Source organism: Spea bombifrons, chromosome 11 (genome assembly GCF_027358695.1).
Source record: "Spea bombifrons isolate aSpeBom1 chromosome 11, aSpeBom1.2.pri, whole genome shotgun sequence".
In the NCBI taxonomy this organism is placed as follows: Eukaryota; Metazoa; Chordata; class Amphibia; order Anura; family Pelobatidae; genus Spea; species Spea bombifrons.
The window spans coordinates 21798816-21821631 of record NC_071097.1 but is presented as its reverse complement, the minus strand read 5'-3'; the positions used below and the strand labels follow the sequence as shown (position 1 = coordinate 21821631).

Here is a 22816-nt window from a genome sequence, read left to right as displayed (position 1 = left end):
AAGGCAATAAGTATGTATTTTTCTTCTAAGCAAAAAAATTAATTACTCTACAGCAGTGAAGCCTGCACAGCGCTTAGGATTGAAATACACAAGAAAATTGCTTCTCTGCTTGACACAAGCAATATTGGCTGTGTGGAGCTGCACTATTTCCAGGGAACTGATGGGAAAATCTTCTGGCTGTAACATTCTTCATGCTTTCATCCTATGACTCTTGCATTGATAAAGTGTGAAATTCAGTGTGATCCACAGCTGGGAAAGATATATTTACGGACGTGCATATTTGATAGTTACAAAACCTGATATTCTTGTTTAGAAATCTGATTTTTACAAAGTGTGTTTTTGTTTCCTTTAGGGTTGTATTGACAAAAACCTGTCTTTATATTTGTTCCAATAAACGCAATTTTTCTGCAGATCAGGAAGCTGCTATTGTTGCCAGTTGCGATATTTTGGGTGACTTTCCCTGTTGAAACATCACATTTCTTTATAGCAATGCTAATGAAGTCCGTTCCTTCATAGACTTTCATTAAACAGAGTGTCAGGTTGGGTGATTAAGACTGAGCAATTCATTCTGTTGCTTACCATGGACAGTATGATAAGGAATCAGGGGGTTTATTTAATAGATTGGGCTAGAACACATACAGATGGCAAATATGCAGGTGGCATTATATTATGCAAAAACTAGAACTGTTGTTAAAAAATAAAATGGCACATTATTTTTTGTAGTGTGTTATTTTGATCAGAGTAGTGCCTTATCAATTAAGCTTGATGCCTAGTGGTAGATTTACAAAATGACAAGTGTCACAACTTCTTGTACATAAAATAATAGAAATATATTAAAATTTTGTTTTTCTGTTGTGTAACATATACACGCAACATATGTTAAAAGGCTTTTTATGATGAAAGCTTTGCTGGCCAAATATTATAATAGTTTAATCAGATGTGGCTTTGCTGGTGAGAGAGTGAGAGTTCAACCCATCTTCACTCTGCACCCTGGTGAATTTTCCCAGTTGTGACAAGGGTTAATCTCACTTCTGCATAGAAAGTAGTTAAATAAGTAGGAAGACACTAAAAAAAAACTTGCCGATTTAGCTATGCAGTTTGCAGGGCTTGGCCATTTGTAATGTATGGCAATATTTGCAAGATGATTGCACTCAGAGTTTGGGGGAAAAAAGTGATATTGTAATGCTGTTTGTTACATAAATACCCGTATTTAGTTTTATTGCCTTATACAACACGCTTTGCATTTGCATTAAAGAGAATATACTACGTTACAGATCAAAGGTAAAAGTACACGTTCTAAATTATTTACAATAAGAAAAAAAAGTTTAAGCAATGATTAACCTTGAGCTATTATGAGATTTTTTTTTGTTTCTTCTGATTATAAATACACTGGTAAATATTTACCATGTTATAGAGTAAGGCTGTAATTGATAGTAATCTGACCAAACACGCCAGCTCTGTGAGAATTTCATTGTAAAATTGCAATGCGCAGGCAGAAGATAAAGTGCCATTTTTTTATTATTTTTTTGTGCTTTATTTTGTTTGTTTCTTGGAAGCTTGCTGTTTAGAGCAGGTTAGATGGTTGATTATGTGGCATTATGGATTTGCTATTACGTCTCAAGGCTACGTTTAATGTTTCCATATAAGTAATTTAGTAGAAAGAGAAGCAGGTGTACAAATCTATGTTGACCTTAAAAATTCCTCGCATGACCCCAGGAAGCAGTGGAGTGAAAACATTGTGAGCATGTCACAGTTTGAAGACATCTTGCTTGCTATCATTTGTTTTAAAGGCCAGAAGTTTGCCTAAAATAAATCTTTGTGCTTGTGTTGGCAGAATAGAAACACAGAGCGCTCTTGTCTTGTCGTTGCCATTAATAAAAGTACAGGATTCGAGATGAGAACCCAAGATAACTTGTAGTGGTCAATTTTCTACAGGGAATATGTTAACTCCTGACTTGCTGAAAAGGCCAAGTGTTAGTGGCCCCCGCGGAGACCTGGTTCGCTGAAGGGGTAAATCATTTTCAGGTACCACTCGCCTCCATGTTTGAAGTTTGACAATTATATGCCACACCTGGAAGTGTCAAGTTGTCCACAATAACACACCCTACTTCTTAAGGCTCTGCATTTCTTAACCCCTTAAGGACAATTTGGGCTTTGTCATTAAGGGGCTAAACAGATGAATAATATACTTCTGTTTACTTTTTAAAAAATATATATCTATATCCTTGGTAATCAAGAACACCCTAAAGATACAGATACATTTAGTCATGTTCCAGAATAAACCTTACCAGGCCTGACATGTCCCTTTTTCCTCTGAAGGTTTAATCAATTAAAAAGCAACAAAGACATTTTTGAAAACTTCAGTGTTCTTAGCAATCATCAGTGCTCATGTTTCTATCACATGACAACATAGTGTTTCTGGCAAAAAACATGAATTTGGCAAAATTCTACTTCTATTTTAAGAATTATTCCTGTGAAGGTTTTTAGTATTCAGCAGTACTTGGAAGTTATGTTTCAAAAACTGTATTTAGCTACAAGCACGGTGACCACTTGGCTCTAGTAAATATACACACCCAACAGTTCACAATTTTGTACAAAAAAAATATATATTTATTCAAATTCCAATAGTCTTTATTTGTGTTTTTGTGTTGCTGTATCTTGTCGATGAAACCTAACATATACTCCAATAAATTAGTTGGCATATGTTTCATGCCACATTGTGTTGCAATATGGGTGTTCGGTAACAAGGGCAGAAGTGGGAGCTGCCCCTCTTTCCTTGGAAATGATTGCATGTATTGAAAATGCGGGGGAGCAATTTGGTACAGTTGTAAGGAGTGGAATTTGGAATTTAGGTGGTCTGAAGTAAGGGAAGATTGGATTGAGGGCAGAATTAAATTAGGGAATGGACATGTTGAAAGGAAAGTATGAAAGCTGGGAGAAAGATCGCGCCGATCTTGGCTTTTAACCCCGTTGGTATAATTTCTGCAGACATTAATGGTTAGGAACTAAACACCCCAAACATATAGGAATAAAATTGTCAAAATCATTTACCGGTACTTTTACTTTGCTTATGTAGCAGATTGCTTATTGAGTAGAATGTTTCTCTGATTATTAGGTGTCATATATATCCTGTCACTCATATAATAGTTGCCGTTAATAATTATTAATTGTATAACAAATCCCCAACGTCTACCCCCGCTGAATCAAGACAAACTGGAAGTGCCATTGTGCACGACCACAATTCTGCGCTGTATGCAGTGTCCCAGAAATTAGGACTGTGGGATTACGGCCCTGAGTCCCACCGTCCTGCAGACAAGTTAGACTTAGGTAGAGCTCAGTAGGACAGCGGGATAGAGTGGCAAAATCACCACTGTCCCATGCAAAGCATGGTTTAATGGGGATATGTTTTGCAAGCAAGGTTAGATATTATACTGTTTATATACGTTATGTAAATATATGCTTGGGTTCATCAAGTGGAAATGTTGAAATCTTTTTCGCCATGCCCATATTGGCGTAATTGTGTTTTATTCTTGATATATATAATATGTGGCCTTATGAAATGTTAATGTGCAGGAAACATATTCAAATGTGTCATCTCATACTCATAAAACGTGTGTTAACCCCTTTTCTGGCACCGGCATATCGACACCGGTCGCTTTGTAAATAGAGGAAGTTGCAGTATGAAAAACATAAATACAGGGAGACATTATGGATTGGGGACAGATTTACTAAGCAGAGTTTTGATCGGAGATCAGTCCCACCACAAACCTGCTGCCTTTGGCTGTATGTGCTGGTGCTCTGAATACTTGGTTTTTTATACTTTTTAGATTATTAGCCATACAGAAATATAAAAGGGGTCTGAAATTGTAAATTAATAGAAACAGGAAGTTGCAGCATTAGTATATTACAAGCTTATTTCAAAAGAAAAACTAGCCTGAGGGAGAAAACTCATCTACTTTCAGGTTTTTTTTTAGTTTAAGAATATAACTTTATTGCGTTTATTGGTATACTTGAGTAACTTCTGGATAAGTTGTGATATTTCCCAACTGTATTAAGGGTTCAAATTACCCTCAGGATTTAACCATTTAATTCACAGGAAAGTTTAGTAAAGTATTGATATGCACTAAAGCCATCATGGAAGCCATCTGAGTGGTGCATGCAGAAACCACGGTTATATTTTCTTTATTTACTGCAGACACTTCGATTTGCTCAAATTCCTTTTTTTTTTTAACAAAGCTGAGACTTACATTGGTACACTCAGACGTTTGTGCCTTATGTGTTATGCATTTACAGAAATTGGCAGATTTATAGAAGTCTTAATCATGCTGGTTTCATTGTGCAATTTATTGGTTGTTTATTGTGACCTGTGTAAGGCAGTAGAATTAACGTTACGAGGAACATGTCATCAACACAGCTTAAATCCTCATCAAATGGAGATTTATTATAAATAATGATAGCTCATTTTTCAATCTGTGTAATAGTTTTAGAGATATTTGGTTTAAAATGTAAGTACTATTTCACCTTAAGCCCGTGACAAGAGGTCAAAGCTTGTATAACTAATTACTTGCCTTTGCCTTTTTTTTCACTCTTATAATCAACAATTTAGAGTTCTCGGGAATAAAAGTAAGGGTAATCCCGTGAGAGTCTTTACTATGGCTGACCTCCCAATCAAGCAGGTAATGAGAATGTGTAATAATGTTTACAGGAGTTAAATTAATCTTTAGACGGAATAGGTTTATCAGCTATAGTAGACTTTGAGAACATTAAGGTTTGGGTATCTGGCCCACTGATGTAAATCCAGAATAGCTGGTCATCAGTTGGACCTTCACTTTGTGAAACGTTAAGATAATGGTGATCAGATGTCCTTTTTTACAGGGGACAGTCACCAAATTGTGACTTTTGTCCCCATTGTCATTTATGAAAATGTTCTTTTTCAAAAGTTATTCAAAAGTAACTCCAAAGCTATGCATCCTCTTCTGTTCTGGCATTGCTTACATAATTGCATACAGTGTGTGCCTGAATTTTGGTCTGCTTGTAATTAAGCATTAAAGAAAAAAATATGAAAATCTGATTGAGTTTGCTTTAAGACATATGTGTTCAACAAGAAACATTTGTCTGCCTTGAAATTGGCTTTTGTGCGCCATAGGGGTTAGCTGGCATTCGTAGAATAAACACACCAGAGAGGGGCACTTAGAAGAAATTTTAGTTAAAGGTTTTTAAAAAAAATATATAAATGTCTTTGGGGCCACCCACTTTGAAATTTGTACAATTGGCGTCATCGATAATAAAGGAGGAAATGTTCGAAACATGACCCCCTTATTAAAACACTTTATCCGTTCTAATCAAAGCCACCAGACAGCTGAATGTAAATACACCCAATTAAAAACACTGCAAATGCCACGTGATCGGAATAATTATTTGACGTGTAGTGTATATTCGAATGGGCCTGTCCAAATTAGCATTTTTTCATGCCATAATGTATTTTTAATTTGCACAGATGTCATTTTTATATGTATATTATATGTATTTATATATACATATTTGTATGCACTTTCTACTCACATATATCCTATATTATATATATATATAAAATAATTAAACATGTATGTGTAAATGTGTTTATATATAACTCGAATTTGTTCTAATTACTGTATTAGACTGTACTAGATCTTGACAATGTCACCTTTTTGTGTAAATTTGAGTATGTCATACCCCACACGATATGTAGAGCACTGTATTAATTGCTGGCAACATATTAACACATTTCAATGAATAATTATTATCAGTGCTCTGCCCTGTCCTCTAGACCACTAATGTTTTTGTGCGTTAACCAGTCTTTTCATTTCCACTCTTTAAAAAAGATACATTTTGTAGAAATTCAGAGATTTGAACCGACTAAAGCTGTTCTCAAACAGAAAATGTTTAAGTAAACAGACTTCATTAGTTAGTTGGTTACAAAATATTTCTTATAATACTTAAGAGAAACTTCCTTGTATTTTTCCCAGTAACGACTACCCTTCTTTAAAAACAAAGCCTTTATTGTGTATGCTTTTGTTTGATTTATGTGAACTAGAAGGGTGATTGTGTTTTGGCCATGATGGCTAAAAAAAAATGTTATCCACTTTCGTCATGTTCTGGATCAAATTATATATTATTTCTTGCTCTTTTTAAGATTGGCCAGGTTAAGGAGTTATTTTAGGTCCATGAACATGATTTTATATAATTTTTATGTACTGTAGGTGAATCAGAGGGGGGGGTAATTTGGCATCTCTTGCCTAACCAGTTACTGCCCAAGTGAAACTAGTTGTCAATCTGTGCTTTGGGGTATTAATGCCTTCCACTAGCCAATAATGGGGTATAGTAATACTGGATTTTCCAAACTGTTCATTATGCTTGACTGTTTAATTTCAGCATTATTCTAAAACATGTCTTACTGCGCCATTATGTAGAACATAGGGCGCTGCCATTGGTTTATTTTCATCTGTGCATTATTTGAATATTCAGTAAAGGTAAAACTTTATTGGCTAACTGAGCTACACTGGATCGTAAGCTTTCGAGGCCTCTTCTTCAAACTATTTTCTGACTGAAAACCCCCAACAATATACTTTTACTTTGGAATCCAACCTTACAGGTTTTCTAAAAAAATATTTTCTTTGATTTTAGTAAAATCAGAAATTGTGAGATTTTTAGATTTGTTTTGTCACCATTACAGATGAAAGTATTACTCGGCTATATGGAAGCAGTTATTTGGCTTTTGTAGAACAAGTTTCTAAACAGAATAGCCAAAGAGAAACTAGCTTCTGACCTCTCCTGCTTTAACTCTCATGAAATCATGAGATTAATGAAGAAAAATTAGCTTCCATATATATATGTGTGGATATCTGAGGGTTAGTTGGAATAGCTTCACATGCCGCCTTCGGTCTTCTTCAGACATGGAGCAGAGAGTCATTGGGTTAATTCGCAAACCTTTAAGGTTACCTCTTGGAGGCATCTATGTTAGTTCTCATGCATGTACAGGCATTTGTTTCATAAGAATATTGTTTCAGCTGAACAATATGATTAGCATGATCTCATATTCTGTTCTGTGATTCACTTAAAATCTAACAGTTGTTTTGACATTTTACCCAGTTAAATATAGTATTTGTGAATAATACATTGCAGGTTTGCCTCATATGTCAGTTAATCTTTGATGGAGATCTGTGCAGAAACTGGTTGCCAAACAATTGGCATACTCTAATTTATAAAGCTATTAAGGGAATGTATTAACCAAAAATACAAGGTTGCAAATACACTGATAGTTATGCATATTTAGATTTAAAATGACCACTCAGCTCTCATATGTATTAAAGTGCATATGGTGGCTGTAATGTCCCTTTAAATCGAGCTATAAAAATAGAGTTTAGGCAGAAGTGAAGTTTGCATAAAAGCGGCCCTTAGTTATTTTATTATATTATATACATGAAGCTTTTAAGGTAGGATAAATCACCTCTGTGGTTAAGCCAGATGAATAGCGATTTGAATGTGTGTTATTTAAATTATTTTTTTTCCTTGATACTACAGAACACATGCATTATGCAAATTGCAACTGATTGCTTTCACCCACCACGACTTATACGTGACTGGTACACCCAGAGTAAACAATGTTATCATGTGTTATAAAACATATATATGTAACAAACAAATACCTCTCGTGCATGGTTAATAAAATATGAATTTTATAATTCCCCCTTGGTGTATTGTGTTAGCTTTTTGGCTTAATTTAAAGCAAGCATGTTGTGTTAGTCATTTTTAGCAGTAGATTGATTACACGTTGAATACAAAATATATATATTTTTTTTACTTCTAAAAACACAGGCAGTACTACTAAGAGCGTTGGGGAATTCATTACATGGAAATTTTTGTGGTTGTCACTTTAGTCAACCTTCTAATAATCTTCTGTGTGGAAGGGCATCGACACTCACCTTGGTGACTCTAACACAGAGATTCAGATTTGTGAGCCTTCTTTACTCTTTGTGGTAAGGACATTGAGATATCACATCACACCCTAGTCTCTAATCCTCCTATATAACCAAGAGGTAGGTTAGCAAGAGTATACAACAAGACCAACATTTTGACGTCCATTCTATGGTCACTGCTGAACATTTTGAATCTTCCTAAACAGGAGTGATGATGGCTACTGTGGGTTTCTAATGTCTGGAGAGAAGGGGGCATGTAAAAATCATGAGTCTTTTGGGGTAAACACTGGTGATTTCCAAGGTATGTTCAAGTAGCATGCTTAGGCCTTTATAATGACATTACATGTTTATTTCCTCCATTAGCCACCACTGTCCTGGAGATATATTGTCTTCACTCGCCATGTTCATATAAGAACATTAAAGCACAATGGTCTTGCGGTTGCTGAAGAATGGTTTCATATTATAGTATAAATATTTTATATACATGTAATTTAAACACTTTAAAGATATACTAATGCTACGTTGGTTAATTAGAATTGTGTTTTTTTTCTACTAAACTGTACATTTTCTGTGACAGTTTGAAATGTATGTATGAATGCTTTTATTCTTTTATAAGGAATCGTATTCTTTCTCTTATGTTCTTAGAACTAGTCTATTTATATGCAGTTGCACTTTGCCCGCTGCAAAATTTGCCACGGGGGTATTCAAGTTGCTGTAATATTAAAGCATAGTGTTTATATTGCTAAGGTTGCTATGGTTCTTGGCTTCTGGAAAGCGGTCTAGATATTCTTTGGTGTTGGGAGAAATGACCTTAGGGGAAGTGAATGGGATGATTTTATTTTGATTACTAAACAGATAGTTCAGTTCTAACAAGTCACATGCGGCTTCCTGTTGCATTGTGAAATATGAAAATGCTATTCCAATTGACTCCAAAAAAGAACACAATACATTATTAAATGTGGATCAGTCAGCAGACTTACATATTATGAGTATTTGTTATAAAGTAAAGATGGTGTAAAATATTATTTTGAAATATATGCATAATATATAATTTTGTTATTAGTTTTGCTTGCTTGATATGTATTTTCTGTGACATTAATAGGAAAATAATGCTCCGTTCTTCTATACTTCCCTAATGTTCCACATGGTATGTTTGGTGGGCACACTAGGCAAGAATGGCTGATCTTTGGTGCCACTTGTTCCTCCCAGGATAAAACACCTAAAGGGAGGTTTGGATTCTCATTGCATACGATGGCTCAACTATGCTGGCACCCTAATGCTCAACTGGCCAACTAATTGTTGTAGGTAGAGGGAAAAAGGCCAGAACTCACCAGCAATAAAAAAAGATCCCTAATCTTTGAGTACGTGACCTAGGGACTAAGACTTTGTAAAATAAAAAGTGATGAGTGTACACCAAATAACATTGTTCTCACAAGTACCAAAAAACAGTGTGCATGAAATAAAAAAAAATCCAATATTGCGTTTAGGTTTGGGATAGCCATATTGACATACGTTCATATATATCTGTAATGTTAAATAATTAATAAACGATTTATAAATTATGCTTAGAGTTGCTTCTGCTCTATGGACAGCTTTTGGCAGCTCAATTGGTTCATCTGGAGCAGTTCCCAGGCCCTTCTACTGTTCTCATGAATGAGATTCTCATAATTACGTTTCATTAGTATTGAGGCATTATCTATACATTTCTGAATGTTCTACAGCCCTGTAAGTGACAATAACGTGTATTAAACCAACAGAAAGCATGTTTATCTATTAAATCAGATAAATCGAATGTATTCCTTTTCTCAGAAAAGCTTTAGTTGGTTATAAAAAAGGCTATCAATAGGTCACTAGCTACTATAAAAGCCGTACCTCTAACGGCAGCCCTAAAATTAGCAGTTTGAAATATTGGGAGGTATGGATAGATGTGATATGTACATAGTTCTCATAGTTTGCAGTTGACAAAAACATAGAAGAATGTACTTAAATCCCTTTGCATATTGGCCATCGCGTTTCATCAGTTGTGTGTTAGATACTAAGTAAAAATACCTATGCAAGTGTTTATATAAAGATCCATCTACATAGCACAAGTTAGAAGAAAAGAAAAATACCAGTCCAGCCAGTTTTTTTGTTTATGGGGAAAAAGTAGACTTTTTTTTTTTTTACGTCTGCTAGATTTTCTTGTATCGTTCATGGAAGTGAACTAGTGTATGACGGTCTAGTGTTTACACAGACCCTAAACATGTTATATTTATGTCTTTCGAGTCACTGCTGTGCAAGGAAATGAGCTTTCGATATTAAATCGTGCAACTGTGGGACTTGGGTTAAAAATAGCAGAGGAAAATGTAACATGGTTATAGTACTATATTTAAACTCCAAACAGTTTTCCTATTTAGATTGCATATTTTTTTTAATATGCGTCTTTTTTTCTTTTCTCCGCTTCAATGTTTAAAACAATTGTATATATTGTTACCCCGAGTTCTTTCATAGTTAAATATGGAACTTCCCACTTTTTGGTTCTTTATAATAGAATGTTTTGTACAAAAAGGGCTCAGCTCAAGACTGTTCTGCTGGTGAATAAATGGTTTATTTGTTCTTCTGGTATCTTGTAAGCCTCTAGCTTTTAAGTGAATTCGTATATGCATTTAGATACCATCATTTGAGAAGGCCAAAGAACACTATAGCATTATTGTTTCTTCACGTGGAAATGAGAACACGAAGCCAATAAAAATACAGAAATTATAATACTAGCTGTTGAGTATTTCCAGAATGAGTGAAACCAAACTATTAAGATGGTTGCCAAGTGACAAAACTTCATAAGAAATATTCCATTTATTAAATCAATCCCTGACTTGTACCAGGTTCTTCTTACTAAAACATAGTAACAATGTAGCGTGTACACACCCAAGTAAAATTATGGAAAAATTTGATCAATAAATGAATATTTTTAACTCAAAATAATATCCATGTTGAAGCATAGGGAAATTTTTGTTGTTGTGTATTTGTTAATAAGGATGGAGAACATTTACTGTCTAAACAGTAAAAACAAACAAAAAAAACTCTTTCCCCGACAGAAGTTCCCACATCTATTTTTGTTTTTTCATCTATGGAAAGAGAATTCTGCAACAAAATGTTCTATATGGTGTTTCTGTAAGTCCAAATTGTTATGTAACATGGAATCCGATGGCGGATTAGAACCATTTGGCCCATCTTGCCTGATGTAAAGATCGGACGTAAGCGGGTCCTTGGTCTCGTCTTAGATTCAGAATAGACACAGATGTTTCAATTATCTCACTGTGTTAAAGTTCATGCTACAGACAGGCTCATTTATACAACATGTTTTGTAATAAGGTGATAATTCCCTTTAAATGCTAAGAACACAGCAAAAGTACATCTGTTTTTCACTAATTTCATTGACCCTTTTTGACCTTTTGGAATGTTAGGTGACTCTGAAGTTTGTATCCTCCCGTCACCCTTTGCTATGCTCGTCTCCGCCCATCTATACGTATGCATCCTGATATATTATATATTCATATTGCTTTTACTGACATCTGTTGACATTTGATCTCTTCCTGCGTGTCTCATGGAATTTGTATTGCAGGAATGTAATAAATAACAGACATTTTACAGCACAATAGAACAATGTTCAAAAAAAAAAAAAAAAGAATATTGCAGTGAAACTGGAAAAATCTGTATTGGGATTGATCAGAGGAAAAGTAAACACTTAATGATATTAATCTTGCTTTAACCAGCAATAGATAAATAGTTTGATTCAAAGGTCACAGTCGCACTGGTTTAATAGATACAATCTGCATACTCGTATATACTTGTACAAGGAGAGCTCTCTTAATTATATCTACCCCACTGTGCAATGTAACACAGCGGAGGGGGCATTTTGTACTGCCCCTTTTCACAATCCGTGCCATATGACAAGCATTCACTTAAAAAAAAACTTAGTTTAGATTAAAGCCGGTAAGGGATTCAACATAAATGCTAGAACAAGCAACATTAATCTAAAACTGCAGGGTCAGTTTAGACGTAAAGTAAGTTCTACTTTAATGAAAGGGTTTTAGGCAAGTGGAAGAGCCACCCAGCAGAGGTGGTAGGGGCTAATACAGTGATGGAATTTAAACATGCATGGGATAAGCATAAAGATATCCTGACAAGACAAGGCCTGATTAAGGCCTAAGTCTTTACATGGAAAACTAGGAAAACTTGATGGGCCAAATGGGTCTTATCTGTCATCAGTAAAGGGTCCTAGACCATAGCTTGCATGGGGCTCTATGAAACCCTAGGGCCAGCCCTGAAGTTAACATTGATTTTTCTCCCTGTCTATGTCTTTGTCTTTTTAAATGAACTTGCGGGTTGTAGTCATCCTTTTGTCCCAAGTGGGGGATTTTTTTTTTTTTTACGGTTATAATGGAAAACATTTTGACACTTATTTTATGGGGAATTCTGTAATTACGGTATATGTTTTATTACTTGAGGGTAACACCAGTATTAAAGAAGCAAGGATAATGTTGCTTTAAATATAATAAAGATATAGTATGACCTAATAAACCAAAACTATGAGGTATATTGAGTATTAGGCTGTAAAACAATCAGTTTCATCACAGAGCGGGAAAACCAAGACACTGCGTCAATTGTTTATCCTAGTATTGCAGTTCCTTTTGAGAATTGATAAGAATGAAAATTCCGTTTAAAAGGTTTGCTTATCAAGTTAAAGGCTGCCAATTTTATTCACAAACATTTGGAGTGTCATTAAAGTGACATTTTAATAGAAATGTCAGGGGAACATGATATTTAAGAGACAGCAAATATATTGTTACAGGCTTTGAATAGGTTATTGGACAGATGCAGCTTGTAATTCATATTATAAGGCCAATAAGTCAATATAATCATTCAGTGGAGCATATACACTCCTGATATATCGGATGTATCAGATATATATATATATATAAGCGATGAATGCCTGGAGACATTATGTTTTCAATAAAAAAAAATAAGGCCGGATAAAATAAAAATAGTAATCGTAGAGAAAACATATTTAAAATATAATATATTCATTACACATATCATATCAGCCTAAAAGCCTTCAAGGTGATGGTAAGCATAGTAACCAGTTTGGCCTAGTGAAAGATACGGTGTTAAAATACTATTAGAAGTATACAACTTATTTAAAGTCGTTTCAAAATGCAAGCTACTGTTCCAGTGATATAAATACTAATGATTAAAAAGTAGCTAAATATAAATTGAGGGTGGGGTTGGCGAAAGAAGAAGGAAAAATATGATGCTATATATATACATTCAAAGTTAACATGCATGAAAACATGAACTGGTTGTTCTAATAAAGTGACACTAAGTGCATGAATAATAATTACTTGACAGAAAAATATAAGTGTTTTTGTATACGGTTCAAGTCTGGCTACACGTGAGTGTCTGCACTTTCAAGAAAAGTAGGATTTAAGGGTAAATTATATAAGAAAAATTGCAAATTCAGCCAATTAATTCACTTCCTCTTCAGAAATTGCCTCCTTTCTCCTCATTAGCTTCCATTAAATGAGGGTTATATCGACAAAGAGGGAGGACACACACAATTGCAGGGTTAATCATGCAATTACAATGGGGCTAATCATATTATTACAGTTCTGCATATCCTACAAATATTGGAATCTGCCATTTGAAAAATGAATGAATGAAATGAAATTAAAAAAAAAAATTATTTTTGTATATAGGAATTTTTGTTGCAATAGCAACAAAGCTCTATAGCCTTATCATTTGTCATCATCATCTCTTTATGAGATGTGGTTAGGCAGAATTAATGTACGTAAAATCGAAATAAACAAAAAATATATATGTAAGGAGGGCTGGAGTAATAGGATAAATCATGTAGTGTAGGTGCTTAAGACGATTCCCAGCTTATTGGCTTAAACACTTACGTGCCTAATGCTAAAACCAGTTATAAAAGCCTTTCATTATGCAGAAACAGCACATTTCTTAAATAAACCATAAAACAATCTTAAATCGTTTTGATATACAAATAAGATAATATTGTTATTGCAAAAAAGTTTTAAAGTCTATTATTTATTGCAGAATAACACAAATTTCCGTGGAACGGTAAATACAGCTTAGCTTCTATTCAGTAGCCCAGAAAAAAAGATAATGGTTATGTGACAGCAATTTGCGAGTCAACTTATTCATCAGACAAAATGGAAACAAATAATATTTTAGTTTGTGCTTTATTAAACCGAACAATTCAACACTGGAATATAATGCATGATTAGGTAAGTATGATTTAGCCAAATATTTCTATGTATAGCTCACAATAACTTACATCAGGCTTTCAACATAAATTGTGAAAGATGAACTAGGCTCGTACCTTAGCAAGTCATGGAAGCAAAACGTTTGTCTATTATTAGTGACCATCAGGGTGTCATATCTTTTGGACATACATACATTGCCAACTATTATTGAAAGTATATGATAAAAAAGGATTACCTTCGACTTTTAATTAAGAGAAGTTTCAGATCACTGATTTTAGAAGAATTTCAGTATAAGTAAGACCTATGGATTTATTACATGCATTCATTAAGCCAAGGTAATTTTTCCATGGAGGGCAGGTGCACCATAAGTGGGGGTTGCTGGTGTACCAAAGACCAAATGCTTCACGTTTGTCCCCTTTTGGTTTCTTTATGAAATGGATTTGTGGCACAACATGTTTCTGATATATATATATATATATATATATATATATATATATATATATATATATATATTGTATATTCGGTTTAGAGGAATGGTGCATTCAAATTGTAATTTCATTATTATTACAATTTCAATTTAGAACAGAATTATATTTAAATGTGCCTATGTTGGCATATGTGTATTTTATTGTGTTTGCTACTTGATATAAAAAAAAAATCCCCAAATACATACATACCTTAGAGTGCAGGGGCTAGTTTACATTAGGATAACTTCGTGCAACAATCTACTACAGAATTGTAGCATATAATCATTGCAAAATACTAGCATAGAGAAAATAAGCAGAATAAACTATAACCCAAGACATTGGATTGAATAGTGTAACAGTTCAGCTATTTCATATAACCAGCTGAGAATGGGTGCACAGTAAATAGAGACTTTCAGGCCTATTTAGAAGTAAATGTAACATGTCATGCTGAGATGACTAATGGTTTGCTGATCTTTACAGAAATGAAGTAAGTTAATATAAATTCTTGAAACTCTGACTCATGTAAGAACAGTCTCATGTTTATAATGTGTTTTTCCTTTTCTTGGACACAAATATTGATTTAAGCTTTTGTACTAAGAATGAAATGAAGCAGTGAGGTAATTGCAGAAAAACAACTTCAGAAAATGATACACGTTTTGTAGTTTCCTTACAAATACTCTCAAGATGTAAGCTGAAGTGCAGCTTATTTTTCGAATCCAGATGTCCGAGTACATGAGTGGCACGACGGTTGAGCCGAATATGCCAATTGGAGGCTCTCACGGAAGCAAAATAATTTATTTCATACTTTTCTTTAAATAGCTACATTGTTTGGCCTGCTCTGATTTTGTAAACCCTTTGCATGCCTGGGAAAAGTATTGCATTGTACACGCACACACAAATTATTTTCTGGACATTTCAGCTCTTGGAGATAGTGTTGCCATGTTCCAAAAATGGATGTTGATTCCTCATGCTTTTTTACAGACCATTATTACATGTTCGTAACAGGAAGGATGTGGTATTGAGTTTTGCGTTATAGTATTGTCAAAGTGTGTATTTATATTTCTGGTCTATGACGGTGATCAAATTAAGTTAAGATTAGCGCAAAGTAATTCTCATAATAACCTAAACTGAAAAAAAAAAATAATAATAAAATAAGTAAAAAAATAAATAATAATAATAATAATAATAAAAAAAAAATATATATATATATATATATATAAACATTTGTGTATATAGTTGTAGTATGTCTGTTTATAAAATGATTATTCTTATCAGTGTATATTGTTATTATGTAAATATTTTATTATATTTTTAATACTACAGAACTTAATAGGGGATAGTGGACATAGGTTTTTAAATGTTCATAGATTCTTTTTACATGCAGTCCTATTTTGGAAGGCATCTTGTTTTTAGATTCAGAATCTAAATCAAATTGTTCGGCTGTGAATGTCATGAAAATGAAATTGAATTTAAAAACCATTCCACGGCTTTTCCAAACAATTTCTGTATAGATTTTACCTCCTGCCACCTGTTGTAATTTGAGCTGAGAACAAAGTGTTTTCAAACACACTATAGGTGTAATTGTCAGTTGACCTTTGTTCTTGATCTAAAGCACAGGAACACAGTTTAGATAGTGGGAAATGTTGTTAGGTAGAATAAAAGTCCAGGTTTTAATCAAAATAGTAAAAATTTACAATACTGTTACTGCAATAAATGTATTGCTAAAGATGAAATATTATTAAGTTATCCATGTAGGCAGTTGTGAAGATCCAGATCATGCAGATGTGACAAATAATAAGTCTGTATTACCCATTGTACAGCACTGAGGAATATGCTGGCGCTAAATAAATCAATAATAGTATTATTAAAAATAATGATCTATATATAGTCTGGCAAAACCTATTGTTTTGTACAATAAAAGAACACATAACATTTTGTGTAGTGCAATTCGCCAGACAAGATACTCAATACTTAATGGAAGTGTACATTTGAAGTGATTGTACCAAAATTATAGATATCCAATTATAATCTTATATTTTTTTTTCCAGGATGAGGTTATTGCTGTGTCAGAAAAGGTCATTGTAAAATTAGAAGATTTGGTCAAGTGGGCACATTCTGACTTTTCAAAATGGAAGTGTGGGCTCCCAGCGCTACCTTTAAAACTCAAGGAACTAGGAAAGAATGGCCAGAGGGAATCACTTCTCAAGCACAGACAGACCATTCTCAACTGTGGACTGAACTTCAAAGATGTCTTCAAAGAAAAGGCCGAACTAGGTAATTACTTGTCTTCATTAATTGGAGTGTCCTGTATTTAGCAATACAATCATTTAATAACTGTTATGTATTGTAGGAAACTTACAATTTTAGATTTTTTTTATCTACTAAGTAACTCTAGTAAGTAATTTCACCAACCACATGTCACAATATACCATACTTTATTGGCTGGTACTCCTAAGAGTTAAAAGTTACCGAATGGGAATGGGATCTAATTACCGTATTTGCTCGATTATAAGACGAGGTTTTTTTCAGAGCAAATGCTCTGAAAAATACCCCTCGTCTTATAATCGGGGTCGTCTTCTAATCAGACCTCAAATAGAGGTCTGATTAGGAGACTAAGATCCAGATCCCCCGCACCGCTGCAGGGGACCTGGATCCTCCTGTCGTCGCCCCCCCCCCACACACACTTACCGGTGCTTCCGGAGGTGAAGTTGGCAGCGGGGGTTTGTATGCGTCCGTCGCAAATACCTTCCCCGACTGTCAGAGATCAGAGTTCCAGAGTTCCTGATCTCTGACAGCCGGGGAAGGTATTTGCGACGGACGCATACAAACCCCCGCTGCCAACTCCACCTCCTTCCGGCTGCCGCGGAATGAGACGTCAACCCGCTGCCCCGGCAATACAGCAGGAAATTGGAAGCACCGGTAAGTAAGTAAGTGTGTGTGTGTGTGTGTGTGTGTGTGTGGCATTTCTGGAATGCCTTACACCCCTATATGCCACTCTGGCACTTAGGGGGTTAAAAGGCATATTATGGGGCAGAGTGGCATATAGGGAGGTATAAGGCATTTCAGGAGGCAGAGTGGCGTTAAGGGGGCATTTAATAGTGCACTCTGCCTCCTGAAATGCCTTATACCTCCCTATATGCCACTCTGCCCCATAATATGCCTTTTAACCCCCTAAATGCCAGAGTGGCATATAGGGGTATAAGGCATTTCTGGAGGCAGAGTGCTCTATATAATGCCTTTTAACTCCCTTAATGCCACTCTGCCTCCTGGAATGCCTTATACCTCCCTATATGCCACTCTGCCCCATAATATGCATTTTAACCCCCTAAATGCCAGAATGGGATATAGGGGTATAAGGCATTTCTGGAGGCAGAGTGGCACATAGGGGGTAAAAAGGCATACCATGGGGCACAGTGGCATATAGAGGGTTAAAAGGCATATCATGGGCCACAGTGCCATATTGGTGTGGCAAGCCTGGGGGCAGATGTGCGTAACTGGGGGACAGGTTGGAAAATACAAGAAATAAAAACAAAAAAAAAATATTTTTCTCAATCATAGCTTTTATTAAAAAAAATAGTTTACATGAATTAACATTTACTGGTAAAACTTTTTTCCTTTAGGGTCGTCTTATATTCAGGCTTTTTCTTTTTTTCCTAAGTTAATATTCAGATTTTGGGGGGTCGTCTTATAATCAGGGTCGTCTTATAATCGAGCAAATACGGTATTTTATTTGGAGTTATTTAAAAGAATACCAGTAGACTAATCACTTACTTTCAGTAAACGAGTATATCTTTTTTAAAGTAATTAGCTATGAATAAGTAGTTTTTATACTTATATGCCATTATGGCTTTAAATGAGCAGATTACCAGTTTACCACCACTTGGGGACACCCATGACTGTCATTCAACCCAGAGGGTTTACTGGTTAATACTTGACATTCACGATTTTGTGAATTTTTAGTGTTAAATATCAGCAATAGGGTTAAATACATTTGTATGGAGTATTTTGCCATTTCCCTTTTTAGTTTCAGGTGCTTTAATTGCTTGCTTCTAAAAGTGTGTGTACCTCTATTAAATATTTAATATTTATATACTATTTCTATGTGTTTCTTGATCATTTTTCTTATATTGGACACCAAAAACCAAAATACAATGTATGTCAGGCTGATTAATGCTCTTGCTTACCAGAAATGTCTGTATATGCAAGTTTTTCAATAGAAATAGGTAGCATCTGTGATCGGGAAACATGCAGCCTTGGCAAATAATCTGAAAAGGGCTGAATGAATAATCTTTTCTTGTTTTAATTTTACAGAAGGATAGCTGCAAAGCAGTGTAAACACCATCCATTTACCATAGCCGATCTGAATTTTACTGATTCCTTTTGACAATATTATTTATGTAAATTATTTTCCATAATGCTGAATATCACAATGTCCTTTTAACCATTTCAGTGCCAGCGGAGAGAACAGCTCTCCAACAGAAAAGCCTTAAGCAGGATGTAAAAAGATCAGTGTATGTTTTATTGGCCTATAAATATGTCAGTATGGCAGGCTACACTTATATGGTTTAGATGGTTGTTTCAGCCATGACTATGTTATTTCTACGAGTTTTCTATTTTATTGAAACCCTTTAAGGCATGGGCCATAATATATTTTAGGTAGCAGCCGTTTTGTTCTCAGAGAAGCAATAGTTCCCTTTTTGCCACGAATTCTTCATTTTAAATAGCATCTTAAATTGCAAAGAAACAATCTGTAAACCTAGGGGAGGCTAGTGTACCTAATAGACTTAAGATGAGCTTTCCAATCAAAAAAATAATTACAATGAAATGGCTGTTCTTTTAAGAATGACTTTGTGACATCAACGTTAAACATTTTGAAGTGCTAATTCCATTCCTGTACGGGACTTTTAAATGGTACATGTTCACATTTTCCAGTTTCTTTTGAATATGATAGGAGTGCAAAGGAAATATTGAAACAAGGACTGCAGCATTCAGGTCTCAACATCACCCCTCGGTGTCCACGGAATCTCCCGTCAGCAATACGGAACACAGGTAGCCGGAAGACAGGAGATCATTGTGAGAGTGGGCAAATAAAGGTACAAACTCATTTGATTATTGGAGGTTTATGATTGACTGCATTGCATATAACAGGGGTATATTGTGTATTAGGTGGTTATGCATAGTAGGCATTAGACGTCATGCGTTCCTTCTGAGTGATATACCCACGTTCTTTGCAATACAGTGAATCATAAACCTGCAATAAACAAGTAATTTTGGATAAAGAGGCGTTTATACCTTTATTTGCTGGCTCCTGCAAAGATCTCCTGTCTTACTGCTACCTGTGTTATATACTGCAAAGAAAATATAGCAGGTTTGACCAATAACATCATTCCTATTCCAGTGAAAACAATCACTAAAATTATGCTTTGTACCACTCTGAAATTCAAGCTTAATGGTGGCCTATTTTCTGTTATTAGTTTGATGTTTCCAAAGCTAAAGCTATAATTAGTTTAAAAGCAGTGCTTTATTTTATAATTAATTTTTTTTTTTGGGGGGGGGGCGGTTCATGCATGATGTCATAATTGGAATAACAATTCTCCCCTGATCCAGTCCAAATGCTTCAAACAGGACAACCCACTATGGGAAGCAGGAGCACTGTGGGATCATGTAACGAAGCATTACATGACCCCAAAGTACCTGCATGATAGCCGGGGACATAGGGTGGAGGCCTCCTAGCTTTGCTTGCCCTCCTCCCTAGCTAAAAGCCATGCCCTGCCTAATCACCACTACATTTTGTATACATGCTGAAAATGAGTGTCTTGTGTCTCATCAAATTAATTAAATACTCCATTGCTCGTGTGCTGATATGTCTCTAGTTTCTAAAATGAATTATTTTATATATGCATAGTTTTTAATTATTTTTGATCTTCAACAATTAGAATGTCAGAGGGTGCTTATTCCACAGGGAACACAAACATAACACAAGCCAACCAAATGGTTAAACAAATTAGACCTACCAGAACTGCTTTTTGTCAATTGTTTGTTAAAACAAATTAGCATCAAAGCTATTGGAATCTGAAGGACAAATCATGAATGCCCAAAGCATACTGTTTGACAGATGGTTTAGTGGCATTGTGTGTGTATATTTTGCAGAAGTATATGTTTGCAGCTCATAAAAAAAATTATAGGTGAATTATCACATCTGTGCTGAGTTGCATTATTGATTGAAGCGAGACTTTACTCTAGAAAATAAGGCTTCCGCCCTTTTGCACGTTTTCATCCTTTGGAAACATTTATTTATGTGGATGCGTTTCACACTGTGATCTGAGATGCTTGTTAATGTCTTTATGAGAACATTGCATTGCATGTGGTTTGAGTAAATGGGTCAGGATTTGCTTAGTAAGCAGTATTATTCAGACAATGCACCAAAGGCCATCCACAGTTTGTTTCAGCTCCGTTTTGTTATGATGTGAACGGCGAAGATAAAGCATTGTGCTGTCAGCTGGAGACACAGATCTTTGAAATACCAATGGAACCGAGACTCAATCATTAAACGGACAGCATCATTAAATAGTGGTTGAAGTAGATTGAAGATGATGCCATCCTGATTTTAACCAAGTCTTACCCAAAGCCTTTTAAACCTTTAGTATAGAAAATAACACACATGTAAACAAGATCATATTAGCAGCACTTGGATTGCATGAGTCAGCTGTGGGTACATGATTACCTGTATTGGTGTATATTAGACACGCAAATGGGGCAATGAATTTCATTCCCTGCCCATTTGGTTTTGCTGAAAATTCTGGGGCATTTTTAATTCTGGAACAAAATTTGTTGCCTGGTGCCCACATTTAATCTCACTAACTTGTTCACACTCTCTCTCTTTCCCTACCTTCTCTGCCCACCACTTCTGCTTCTGTCGACCACTTGTGCTCTTTGCATTTTCTACTCTCTGCATCTTCTTTCTGCTCTCTGGTGTCTTTGTTGGCATCCTCGCGGACATAACCCGATGAGAACTTCACCAAAATGACGGTGCTTGCAGTGACGTCCTCTCCCAGATCCTCCAGTAGGAGGAGAGGACGTCACCACAAGCGCCACCATTCTGCCCTCAGTTCAAAAGCCAATTGGTGATTTCATTTGTGTCCCATGACAATTTAACAGAAATATTAATGAGGCAAAATGATATTCCCTCAAAATAAATAATTGTTCTGGACATCCATCAGTACTAAGAAGGATGCTTCTAACACTGCATTTAGTTCTAAAAGTGTTAACGTCAGCAGAATAGGTGGAACAGCATCTTGAAAATGATGTTAAATAAAAAAACATAAATAACATTTTCTGGCATGTAATGATGCATTTGAAGAACTGAAGGTAGTTTGGGTTGTCAGGCTTATAATCAATGGTTTCTTGATCTTTGAGTCAGTCCAGATTACTAACAGTAAATTGGATCTAAAATGAATGTTATAAGTTATAGCCTTGAGAGGCAACCTTTGGTACAATTGGCATAGTGGCTTCCTGGGCACTCTTTAAAGTGTAGTCCTCAAGTGCAAATATTCAAACTCATTTTTGTCACATTCCTAATTGTTATACCAATATACAACATATTGACCATGTCTCTATTTCCTGTTTTGCCTTATGGTAGAGCTGCCAAATTGCTGCTTTATCACTTTTTGCTGTCTTGTCCAAAGGTATTTGTGATAATACTTTATAGAGGTTGTAAACTGACTAGAGATACAGTCCCCCCTTTTTTTCCGCAAGGGTCTTACGTTGTAGAAAGTACTACTTTCCATGGGGTTTTTTTTATGGACAAAACTTTTTACCCAGCTGTAGTTATAACTTGCTGACAGCAGGATACCAACATGATCTTCTTAGAATGACATGGGAAATATAAAAAAAATAAACTAGAAGTGAAATAATGATGCCTTTCCCGGAGGTATTTGGAATTAATAGCACAGCTGTAAACTGTACACCTGTACAACTTCAAAAGGGATTAATTCATGGTTTCACCATAGATTCATCTTAATGATAGAAAGCACTGTATATTTTTACAGTTCTTATGTTACATGTAAGTATTAAACATTATTTTCCTTTTAAAATCGTTTTAAGATGGATCCATATTCCTACAATTCCACCT

The 22816-nt window shown here is 35.2% G+C and overlaps 1 protein-coding gene across 1 annotated transcript in view; it reads left to right on the top strand.

Moving 5' to 3' along the window:
* The window catches only part of ARID5B (AT-rich interaction domain 5B), a 127717-nt gene that overhangs the window by 10207 nt on the left and 94694 nt on the right, over positions 1-22816 (top strand). Inside the window, exon 3 of the mRNA XM_053451208.1 lies at positions 16734-16959. Coding sequence (XP_053307183.1) covers positions 16734-16959 — 226 coding nt within the window. The remainder of the gene's footprint in view (positions 1-16733; positions 16960-22816) is intronic.